Below are 13,025 nucleotides of genomic sequence, written 5' to 3'. Positions count from 1 at the left end.
GAAAAAGTTTTACCTAATTTTGTACACTAGGATGTTAAATTGTTACTGGTTTGAAATGGCATTGGAATGACACAATCTCGTTCAACGGTATTTTTTCTTGTTCAAGGCATACTAAAGCTTTGCTAAGAATGTTTAGAATACTTGTACGCTTGCAATGTTCACATGCAAAAAACGTTATAAAGACTTGATTTGCATTGATTCACTCTTTAGTCTAATGTCGCCGGTTCGAATCCTGTTGTTTGCTGGGGAGGAAAGGTTTCTATGTCCAACTTAATTTGGTAGAATGTTACTTCGGCATTTCCCTTTACGGGTGAAGGTAATGTCATTTCAATCGTGTTGCAATATTCATTTATTATACTTTCATGTTAAATACTGAAATCTGATTGGTTTAGACGCAGTTGACAATCCGTTCTATTACCCTCAGCGCTATCAACACACTTGGCAACGGGTAACACAACAAATTGTTACATGCGCGTAAATTATGCGCGTACGGTTCGTTGTAGAATTCACGCCATTTCTATATAAAAGCAATTTAAAAAATCTTTAAGATTAATCAAGACATTCAGTATAATAAAATAAATAGTGCCTGTTTGGGAGGATAACAGTTGAAATTGACACCCCTCGAAAACCATTGTCAACCTCCGCTTCGCGTCGGAAACAAATTTAGAGAGAATTATCTTTATTATTGAAACTGAAAACCGACGCATCCGCGAAATCAAGTTCCAACGAATATGCAAAACACCCACGATCCACGAAAGTTGGCCCCATCGAATTTAAATGATACCAAGTGTACCTTGGAAAATCACAAACAATTTGAATGTATATCGAAAACATTTTTAAAATTTCCAAAACACAACGTTAAAACCGTGTGGTATCGACCAATAAAGTTTGTCTTTGTATCAAATTTCCTTGATGGATTAATGTTGCCGACAAAGTGTTAGGATTTAATCTACTTCTAATATCCGTTTAGCTTAAGGAAGCATGCTTCCTTACAAGAAAAAAAAATATAAAGAAATAATATTTCCTTGGAAGCGAAACAGATGGTAACAGGATGTGCACCTGGGTGAATACATATTCCGAGCACGTTTTAAGTATGACATAATATATAGGGCAAGTGTTTGGGTCTTCCGTAATCTTGTTCTAATGGATTGATTCCTGGTAAGATCAATCATCATGATGATTAAGATCCTTGAACATTCACCCTAGCTGTCATCAACTGATTGACAACGGCTTGCAAAGAAGAAAAAATGAGAGGGAGAAGAACTTTCGGCGATTAGAATTTATTGAAACGAGCAAATGGTTTTTATTGACTATCGCGAAAGTTTAAGTGGACTCTATAGAGAGAATAAATGTCAAACACAAGAAGCCCCCGTTGGTGCGTGCATGATGTGCAAAATCGACTTAATTCGTCCTTAAATTACATTTGAATTTATTGGAATATTAAGCAGAACTATTTTATGGTCGATACACGAAGTTTCATGTGTTGCGTATACTTGATGGATCTTCAATTATTGATGAAAATTTGCATTTTCAATTTAAAAAGCCCTCAATTTAAAATATTTTTCCAATAAAAAAAAATTCAGGCGATCGATATTGAAGTACAGTGTATAAAATACAGGTTACTGAAGTCTGTCTTCATCATTCAGTTTGCTCGTACTATAGTCTTTTGCTGCATATTTTCTTAAATTATTTGATATTTATAAAAACCTCTTGGTTCAGACGATGTTTATTCAAGAGCATAAAAAAATCCCAAGATTTTTCCATTTGAAACGCCCTCTCTAGCTTGGCAGGTTTCAATACACGGCTAAGAATAAAAAGTCTACGGGAATTTTCTTTTCCTAAAGAGATGAAGGTACCCGGATGATAACGTTGAAAAAATTGTGCGAGGTATTCCGAATGACTTCCGAATGGAGAAAAGATGTCATCATTCCCCATGCATTATAAATCTCCGTAGGAAATCTGTTTTCATTTTTCTGATTTTTTACGAGGGGAAAATAATAATGTGTGAATGATGTGAGCATGGAAATGTTCCCCTATCATCAATTTCAATTGCTCGATCTTCTTTCACAAGCATTTGTATTTTTAATTGAAAATCATCCAAATGTGCAGCATAATATATTGGGACAGACCATAGTGTGATCTTACGTTGAGGAACTAATCAGATTGCTATCATTTATTGATGACAGATTGATTGCTGAAAACAGTCAGATGAAACACGCTTTTAAGATATCGGTTTACTTTATTGGGCAAGTAATATAACAATCTTTTCTGTCAAAAGTAATCATGTAATCGGTATCCCAAATCATGGCATGGCACTTTTCTCCATGTTTCCCTTAGATCTATGATTTAAGAGATGCTGATATAGTCATTGTCATAATTAAGACATGTTATAATTTTTGATTTGTTACTTTTGTTAAGTGCCATTGAAAAACGTTTTCTTTTTTTATTGCAATTCAAAATCTTTGCAACTTACTTTTACAATTATAAAATTTACTCTTCTGAATGAATTCGGTCTAAGTTTATAAATTGCCCTCCATGCATTGAGAGTGTACATGTATGTACATGTATATGTATTGGTAGAAAACGAAGAGGCATCTGTATAACATAGAATGATGAATCCACAGCTTATTCTAGATCATTTGCGTTTTTTACATTCTTTTATCGGTTTAGTTATGGTTGATATATTAATAATCTCTATTTTTTAATACCTTCTCAAGCATGCTGAGATACCCGATACATTTGTTTTTTGTAGAAATTATAACAAAAAACAATCATTTACTAGAAAAAATTCACATTCAATAAATGATGCTAACCTTCCACAAACACTGCATCTACCTTATGAGTTTCAATAATTGTATATTGTAAGAATTTTTAGTGCGATTTACATCTGTAAATTACTATAGTAGTACATGAATAATGTTCTGCAGTTGATGTTTCGTCGGAGTCCATCAGGATTGACATGCTGTTCCGTGTTGATCAGCGTCAAATGCCGAGGGTTTCCGAGAGCGGTCAGTGAACCTGTTGTGAGTGTGTCCGAGCTAGATTGGTACACATCCTGTATATTGTCGGTCACTGACACATGTTTGTACCGGAACAACAGGGTGATCTCCCCTGGGGACTTTGACATACTCTATAATTGGCTCTGTATCCTTGTCTCCTCGTAAAATCCGGCGAACAAATCGTGACGATGATATCAAATGAGAAAAGCAAAGGATTGAAACTGAGATTTGAATAAAAGTTTTTCTAACATTCCAAGAAAAATATTTTTTTTAATAATTTCTTTGATGCACATAAAATACACCATATGATTTCAAATTTTATTCTTAAATTTCCATTCATGATGATCCTTCATATCACTATCCGACAAATTTTAGTAAGGATAATTCTGAAAAATAAAAAAAAATGTTTAATGTTAAATGTTTACAAAAATATGGTCTAAATTCTAAAGTTTGAGAAAAAAAAAATATTCCAGTATATATGGGTGCACGTATGTTGGGTAATGTTTGTTAATATAATTATTCAAGACAAGTACATGCTTAAATTGTATTTTAATTACAATACTAGTAAAGTAGCTAACGCGCCTTACTCAATTTGTATGCACACATCGCTGCAGTTATAGACTGTATCTTTCAAAAAATAATAATTCAATGATTAATTGAAGATGTTTTTCAATATTGTTAAAACTGTCGCTTTTTGATGCTATTTTCCATATTTTTGTACTTCTCATTGTCTTCGATGCCGCTGTTCTTCCGATTTGTTGTAACTGTCGGTGTCTCTGATGTTTTTGTTGCCTAATGTTGTTGTCATATTGATGTAACTGTCGTTGTCTTTGTTGTTGTTGTCATATTGATGTAACTGTCGTTGTCTTTGTTGTTGTTTTGTCATATTGATGAAACTGTCGATGTCTTTGTTGTTGTTGTTGTTGTCTTAATTGATGTAACTGTCGTTGTCTTTGATGTTGTTGTCATATTGATGTAACTGTCGTTGTCTTTGTTGTTGTTTTGTCATATTGATGAAACTGTCGATGTCTTTGTTGTTGTTGTTGTTGTCTTAATTGATGTAACTGTCGTTGTCTTTAATGTTGTTGTCTATATTGATGTAACTTTCGTTGTCAGTGTTGATGTTGTTGTCATATTGATGTAACTGTCGTTGTCTTTGATGTTGTTGTCATATTGATGTAACTGTCGTTGTCTTTGTTGTTGTTGTTGTCATATTGATGTAACTGTCGTTGTCTTTGATGTTGTTGTCATATTGATGTAACTGTCGTTGTCTTTGTTGTTGCTGTTGTCTTAATTGATGTAACTGTCGTTGTCTTTGATGTTGTTGTCATATTGATGTAACTGTCGTTGTCTTTGTTGTTGTTGTTGTCTTAATTGATGTAACTGTCGTTGTCTTTGATGTTGTTGTTGTCATATTGATGTAACTGTCGTTGTCTTTGTTGTTGTCTTAATTGATGTAACTGTCGTTGTCTTTGATGTTGTTGTGTATATTGTTGTAACTGTCGATGTCTATGTTGTTGTTGTCTTTATTAATGTAATTTTCGTTGTCTTTAATGTTGTTGTCTATATTGATGTAACTTTCGTTGTCAGTGTTGATGTTGTTGTCATATTGATGTAACTGTCGTTGTCTTTGATGTTGTTGTTTTATTGATATAACTATCGATGTCTTTGATGTTGTTGTTGTCTATGTTGTTGTAACTGTCGTTGTCTTTGATATTGTTGTGTATATTGTTGTAACTATCATTGTCTTTTATGTTGTTGTTGTCTAAATTGATGTAACTGTCACTGTCTTTGATGTTGTTGTCATATTGATGTTACTGTCATTGTCTTTGATGTTGTTGTTGTCTATATCGTTGTAATAGCCGTTGCTTTGATGTTGTTGTCTATATATTGTTGTATCTTTAGTTGTCTTTGATGTTGTTGTCCATATTGTTGTAATTGCCGTTGCTTTGTAGTTGCTGTTGTCTTCATTGTTGAAAATGTAGCTCTTTTTCGATGTTGTTGTTGCTAGATTGTTTTGACTGTCTTTAATGTGGTTATCAATATTGTTGTTGCTGTCATTGTATTTGTTGTTGTTCTTCTCCATTTTGTTGTGTCTTCTGTCTTTGATGTTGCTAGCTGTAATTTTAAACATTTATCTGTATTAATTGTTGTAACTGTCATTGGTAAAACTGTTATTGTATTGTTGTTGTCTGTCATTGGTGTAACTGTCATTGATGTAACTGTCATTGTATTGTTGTTGTCGTCTTTATTGCTGCGATCCTCACTGACATGATTTATTTTTCGTCTTGTTATTTATGCTTTTTTGTTGTTGTTGTTTTGTTTGGTTTATTTGTTCTTATACCGGTAGTTACTTTTTGTGTACAAATTAGCTTCCATCGCTATTTTGCAATTGCTGGAAGTTGTTCATGCTTTCACTATGACACTGTTTTTTAATCTTGATTTTCTGCTAACTTGTTGTAATGTGGTTTTTTGTGTATGATAAATATTATAAATGATGAAGATTTATTTTTAGAGAAAAAAAAATCCCTGTTATAGTAAAACATTTACACAATGTAGATTCTTATAGTTTTCATTGGTACTGAACTCAACTTGTCTGGTATGTCACATCGATTCTTACAACTAGAAATTATTTGTTTATTTGACATCTTTTGAAAAAGAACATATTTGACATTATTCAATCTCCCTGTGATTTCTTTTTTTTTTCTAAAGAATATAAGATTATAGATTAATGATACATTTACCATAACAATGCATGGCGATTTACATGATGTATATCGTTTTCCAAAGGGATGTTTGTCACAAATAATGGAGCTAAGTACTACCCAGGAACATTGGCAGATAGATAAATTGATGAAAATATACATGTATAAGTATTTAACATTATTGCAATTTTATAACATATGGTTGAATATTCCTGTTTTCTTACTTTTAATTTTGTAGAATATGCTATAACATGTCTTCTGTAATAAATTTGTGTTGTCTTACGTTTCAGCTGGGGACCGATATTTTAGCTTGATATATTTATTGTAGACTACCACATATCATGCTGACATCTGATTTTTTTTTTCCTTTTAAGTTGATAAATATCTTTTTTTATGAATAAGAATTTTCCTTAATTATTTGTTCGTAACGTCATTGGCGTACAGAGGCAACGAGGGTTCGCTCATCTGGAGTGTGTCCCAATATCTTTTTCATTTTCAGGCTTTCGCTATCTTCATCTTCAAAACTTCAGGTGTCCTGATCCATTCCTGATCAGCAGTGGGATAAGGACCATCTGACGTTAATCAGTTAATTGTGATGAGGACAGGCTTTGTATGTACATAACTTCGCAATAATATTCAGATGTCTGCGGTGTGTGAAATTGAAAATGAACTTAACGTTCTTTCCTCTTGTATCGATAATATTTGTAAAGATAACATTTCCAAAATAGCAAAAGATATATGCACTGTATTTGTCAACACAGCCAGAGAAACGTTCGGCATGAGTAAACACGTAGATAATTTTAGTAACGAAAACAGTAGTAAGCCGTGGTTTAATCGGGTTTGTAGAACAGCAAGAAGGAAATATCATTTAGCAAAACGACTATATAATAGAAATAATTCAACAGATAATAAAGAAAATCTGAAGGTACTAAGTAAGCAATACAAGAGAACAATGGATGGTTGTATCAAAGATTATAAGAAAACCATTACTAAGAAACTTGTCAACTTGCGTTCTACTAACCCGAAAGACTACTGGAAAATTTTACATGGTTCAAGACGGGATGAAAAATGTGCTGTTAGCATTGACGATATGTTTCAATTTTTAAAGGATATGAATGAGGGCTGTGAGAACGGTGAATCTAATATTGATAACCCTGATTTTATTGGTACATGTATGTATGACGATATTCTTAACGGTGAAATTACTGATGAAGAAATTGTTGCGGTAGTTAAGAAACTTAAAAATAGTAAAGCCGCTGGGTATGATCTTATTGTAAATGAACACATTTCATCTACTCTGTCTATTTTTTTACCAGTGTATAAGAAGTTTTTTAATATTATTTTCTGTAGTGGGTTCGTTCCAGATGAGTGGCTAATCGGTATTATCAAACCAATTTATAAAAATAAGGGGGATCCTACTCAGCCGGAAAATTACCGCCCGATATCTCTTTTAAGTTGTCTAGGTAAACTTTTCACTAGTATTTTGGCCAATCGTCTGGAAGCATACGCCACTGAGACAAATCTTATTTATGAAAACCAAGCCGGGTTTAGAAAAAACTACTCAACTTTAGATCATATTTTGACACTACAATTTCTCTGTGATATCTTCATGAAAAGAAAAAAGAAATTATTTTGTGCTTTCATCGATTTTAAACAGGCGTTTGATACTGTATGGAGGACCGGCCTGTGGAGTAAACTTATTTTGAATGGAATTAACGGGAAATGCTTTAGATATATTAAAAACATGTACATGGGTATAAAGTCACTAGTAAAATTAAATGGTATTGCTTCTAATTTTTTTGAATGTAATGTAGGTGTTAGACAAGGAGAAAACCTTTCCCCTTTCTTATTTTCTTTGTACATTAATGACTTAGAAAACTTTCTTTTGGAAAAAAATATTGTAGGTTTACAAAGCATTAGTAATGAAATCGAAAACGAGTTATTATTACATTTGAAACTACTTATTTTATTTTACGCTGACGATACCGTCATAATGGCGGAATCGACAGAAGACCTTCAAAACGCCCTCAACGAATTTTATAGTTATTGTACTCAATGGAAACTTAATGTCAATGTTAATAAAACAAAAATAATGGTTTTCTCCAAAGGTCCAACATCGAAAAAGCTTTTTTATTATAAAGGAGAAGTTATTGAAAATGTTAAAGAATTCAAATACCTGGGTATCGTTCTGTCAAGAACTGGTTCATTTATTAAAGCAAGAAAGCATTTGTGTGAACAGGCTCAAAAGGCTATGTATGGTGTTATAAGAAAAATTAGAAATTTTAATTTACCAGTAAATTGTCAATTTGATTTGTTTGATAAGGTTGTTTTACCAGTTTTATTGTACGGCTGCGAAATTTGGGGCTTTGAAAATCTAGATATTATTGAACGTGTACATCCGAAATTTTTGAAAACAGTACTTAATTTAAGAAGCACAACACCGAATTTTATGATATATGGAGAAACAGGGCGCTACCCGTTGTATATTAATGTTTATACAAGAATAATTACATATTGGGGGAAAATGCTAATAAGCCCCGAGAACAAAATTGTATATACAGTGTACAGATATTTATTTTCACAACATTTTAATAGCGATTGTAAAAGCCCATGGATTGATTGTATTCAAAGAATTTTGAACATGTGCGGGCTACAATATGTCTGGCAGAACCATAATTTTGTCAATATAGAATGGTTATCTGCTACTGTAAACCAAAGATTAAAAGACCAATTTATGCAAATATGGTCAAATGATATGAATTGTTCTTCCAGAGGTCAAGTGTATAAAATTTTAAAACCATATTTTGGCTTTGAGAAGTATCTTGATATTTTACCTGTAAAACTAAGAAAAAAATTCATTAAATTTCGTACATCAAACCATCGTTTTCCTGTAGAGACAGGCAGATGGTATAACATTCCTTTGAATGAGAGGTTATGTCTTTTGTGTAATAAAGGTCTTATTGGAGATGAATTTCATTATATTTTAGAATGTTCGGCACTAGAAGAAATAAGGAAAAAATACATAAACACAAAATATTGGAAAAGACCAAATTTTTTTAAGTTTTCTGAACTCATGACTAATTGCAATTGTAAATCGCTAAGAAAATTATGTGTATTTATTTCAAAAATTTTTGATGCTGTCTGCTCCTCTTAGTTGTTTTCCTATTATGATCCTTTATACTAAAATCTAATATAAGTAGTGATTCTATAGTCTGTTCTTTTTTATTTATATTTTTTCCCTGTATGAAAATGTACCTGTTTGTCTGTACCTCTGACGATTTGTATTTGTATGTATTATATATATGTTCCTCTTGTACCAAATTATTTGGTCTGAGTGAATAAACTGAACTTGAACTTGAACATAACGTCACACGAGGGTAAGTCGAACAATACGACGACCATTACCATATGATAGCTATTTTACTTAACCATTATGACGTCATAATTGCTCTGGAGAATCCTTTTCCCGTACTTTACGGCTTTATAAAGGAATTATGTAGAAAATTATACAATTTCTTGACATTTTATGGTAAATCATAGGAAAAGTAATACCTATACCTATATTTGATTTGACATCATTTCAAAGAGGAGGTCAAGAGCTTGTTTAATTCCGTTTTGGAGAGACTGTATGCATTCTAGATATATTTCATTCGTCAGACAAAACTCCGAAATTTTGATTTTTCATTTTTGTTTAAAACATGATTTTTCATTGTGCTTACCGAAAATTTATTGTTATGAAGCATCATTGAAAGAATTTATACCTCAAATTTTATAAACGGTAGGCACCTTTTATCTACTAGATCTTGACCATAACGTCATATTGCTAATAAATTTAGTAGTAATTTAGAAAATTAAATATGTTTCTTTACTTCTATATATGACCTATTCAAAAATTAATCCTGCAAAAATGAGGTCACTGCGCACGGTCAAAACTTATGTCAACAATAAACCATAAATTATAATGTTGAAAGTAATATTTCTATAAATTGGGCTTAAAACCATATTATATTGAAACCTTAAATTAAAGTATTGTCTTGCAATTTTATATATACCAGATGATGACGAGATATAGGCCTATTGCTTCGTTGACTAGAAATCAGTTTCTAGACCGATAGTCCTCTCTTAAATTGACTATTAAAACGTTAACGTTTCTGATGTCAGGGCGCACGAAGAGATACAAAAAGTATGGATTTAACTTGGGAAAAAGCCTATACAAACTGTAAAAATGCTCAATGGTGTAAATCATACGTCAAAAATGATTTGCACATTAATTTTGTGTTTAACGGTAACACATTTTGCGGGTGTGGTGGTAACTGTATTTTGGACATAAACCAGCAAGAAAGAACACAGATTATCATACAGTAAATTTGGTAATTAGAATAAATAGCGTCATCTGACGTGCAGGGTTTTCATACTGTAAACTAAGAGACATACGTTTTAGTTGTAATGTCATGTTGTAAATTTTGAATTTACCGGGTAGTTGTCATGTTGTAAGACGAAAAGCATTATTATAAGACATTCAGCGGTATTTCTATTATTAGTGTAAGTGTGTCATTTTGACGTCATGTTTTGAACGTTACCGTTCACCTTGGTGACAAAACTTGTTGTTTTTAAAATTCGATAATAAAAATACCTTTTCATCAAATGGAATGAAATTTCGTATACCAATAAAAGAAGTGTTACTGGGTCTGTTAGATATGATTTGTATGAAAAATATATGATAGACAGCCACATTGTCTTCGTAAGTTTTGACTGACCCTCGTATATGTGTGTTTAATCATGTCTTGTCATGCATTATTTGAATTTTGTATTTACCGCGGTCTCTGGTAGTTAATACAACTAACTGTCATATTTACTGCCACCTGGAAATTTCAAAATAAAGGGTGTCAAAGAAGTGCAGAGCATTCGCTCCTCGCTGCTGCGACCCGAGTTCGGTCCTCGTAATCGACAGTGGTTGAATGTGATGAGGTATGGCGGTCGCGTGGGTTTTCTCCGGGTACATAAAAAATGTCAGAATGTATTGATAAAGTTGGATAAATACATGGTCAATCAATTTAAGATTTAAGAACACCCGCGCGAGACGTTCCTCAATTTTATATAATTTTCCTTGATATATTATTCCTTATTCAATAACATTTAATTATAATCCGATACTTCCCAAAAATTCAGGGTACATTACCAGGCTATTTTCGGAGCTAGAATAGTTAGAATTTTCCATAAAATAGCATACAAAATGCATTTGAATGCTTATAAATAAAGTCATATTATATATTTTCAATTTCAATAGAACATGAAAACATAGTTATGGAATTACGAAGTGGAAATCTACAAATTGTGGGGATAGGAAAAATTAATAGAAAAAATGGAAGATATGTAGCGCCTGACCTTAAGATGCCAGTATATATCAATACATTGTATGCCATTCGGAGTTTTTAATACAGAATAAGTATTCTTTTGATATTTAATTCATTGTCTATCTGTTCTGTAATTCTATATTGTATTCATTTAATCGTATTTTCAAAATATTCTATCTACTTGCCTATTTATTTATTTCTAATTGTTTGTGTCTGGTTGTTTAAAACTTTCACCTACAATTCCATGCCAAAGTTTTTACAGGAATTCACAAGCAAAGCATAAAAACAAAACGGTAATTTGTCACGCTGGTTCATTAACATCTGATTAAATATTCAAAATATGATGAATTAAGTCATCATGGAAATGTTAACGAGTTTGAAATCCCAACACCTGCCTTGTCTTGCTAAAGTTTAAAAATCTCTATGCATAAAAAGTGAACATAGTATAAGAGTATAAGAGTATAGCACAAGCTATCGATTTAAATTCCATTTCTCTATCAGGTAGATTTCAAGAAATAAACTATAATTTGTTTTCCATATATAGAAAGACGAAAGTTCTTGCAACTGTCAAGTCGTTTTCTGAATAAAACAACTAAAAAGTTCACATCCATGTCATAAGTAAATACAATGCTCATTGTTCCCTTTTTAAGACTTATCGTACATAAACAAATACGTAAATATTTTATTTCATAACGAGGTGTTATCAACAAACGAATAATGAGTCAAAACATTTAATCGTCTGTAAATCGCTGTACTTTGAATTTAAAATTCATGATCCTGATTCAATGTAAAGTGAATGACAGTCAGGTCGAATTAACATACGTACGATGGCCTTGCCTCCATATATAATAAATATTCATGCGCACGGTAGATAAGAATTAGTCCTTACTTCTGTTTGTTATTTTGCTCTCTATCGAGCAATAGCTTAGTTGTGCTCTGTTGAAATATACATCTTCTTTAAAAAAAACCCCAGGATTTTATAATATATTTCAGTTATCATCGACATAAGTTACCCTCTCTAATTCGCATGAAAAAACCGGTAATGACGTCAATGGTGTAGTAACCTAAGCTGTTCGGAGACTTTCGCTATGGATAGGTAAACGGGGAAAAAGGAAAGAATTTTGTAGATCACTTAGCTGTTAATTGTTTAATTTTCCTATCTGGATTTAAATGTGACAATTTTTAATTTCACATCGCCGAGGAAACTCTTAATTAATCATGAGTTTTGAAATTCCTACCGGTTTAACAGACCTTCTGCAGGATTTTACGGTCGCAGTGCTAAAAGAACGACCAAGTGATTTAAACCAATTTGCAGCAGATTACTTTGTGAAACTTAATGAAAATAAAAACAATGACACTTCAGTCAAAAATGTTCGAACAGGAGGCGTGCGATTTGCAGCTAGCCCCCCTCCAGAGGAACCCATGCAGACTGATAGCGACGATGAAGAACCAGGTATGTTTTGAGAAAACCCCTCATAATTTTCGACTGTTCATTGATAGTTGCTATGTCGTGGTATATTATCTTTATTTAAGATATTTATGGAGAACTCTTAAGGGATAACATTCTGCCATATAGCTGTCATAAAGCTCATGCTGAATGTTATAAATTTGTTAATAACAACTGGTCGATTTTGGTATAAGCCCCTTTCTACTTAATCCCATTGAAGTAGAAAATCTATTAATCAAGTAACACATAAACACATAAGTACATGTATCAGACACATTTTTATGTTCATGACTTTCATTTGGTTTATGATATTCTTCGTGATAGAATCATGGAATCTCATTAGGCATGACAATCTGCTGTTATTGTATGGACCCTTCAGGAATGCATGCATCAGGAAAAGGATTCTTTCCAGCTCATTACAAATATTTTCTGATGTCTTATGGAAAATAAATCCAGAAATGTTCTCCTCCCCCACTATAAGTATGGTTGATTGTGTATTGGGTTGAATATTAGGCTTGGC

General features: G+C 32.4%; 1 protein-coding gene across 3 annotated transcripts in view; it reads left to right on the top strand.

Annotated features, from left to right (window-relative positions):
* The first annotated feature begins 11,931 nt into the window (after positions 1 to 11,931).
* The window catches only part of LOC128158056 (cAMP-dependent protein kinase type II regulatory subunit-like), a 28,464-nt gene continuing 27,370 nt past the window's right edge, over positions 11,932 to 13,025 (top strand). The window contains exon 1 of one of the 3 annotated variants that reach the window (XM_052820743.1): positions 11,932 to 12,511. In XM_052820743.1, coding sequence (XP_052676703.1) covers positions 12,277 to 12,511 — 235 coding nt within the window. In that variant the 5' untranslated portion in view covers positions 11,932 to 12,276. The remainder of the gene's footprint in view (positions 12,512 to 13,025) is intronic. The other 2 variants (XM_052820741.1, XM_052820742.1) reach the window with 2 other exon arrangements.

This window comes from Crassostrea angulata, chromosome 8, assembly GCF_025612915.1.
Source record: "Crassostrea angulata isolate pt1a10 chromosome 8, ASM2561291v2, whole genome shotgun sequence".
Taxonomy (NCBI): domain Eukaryota; kingdom Metazoa; phylum Mollusca; class Bivalvia; order Ostreida; family Ostreidae; genus Magallana; species Magallana angulata.
Note: the sequence above shows the minus strand (reverse complement) of the source record. Positions and strands in the feature narration are given on the sequence as shown.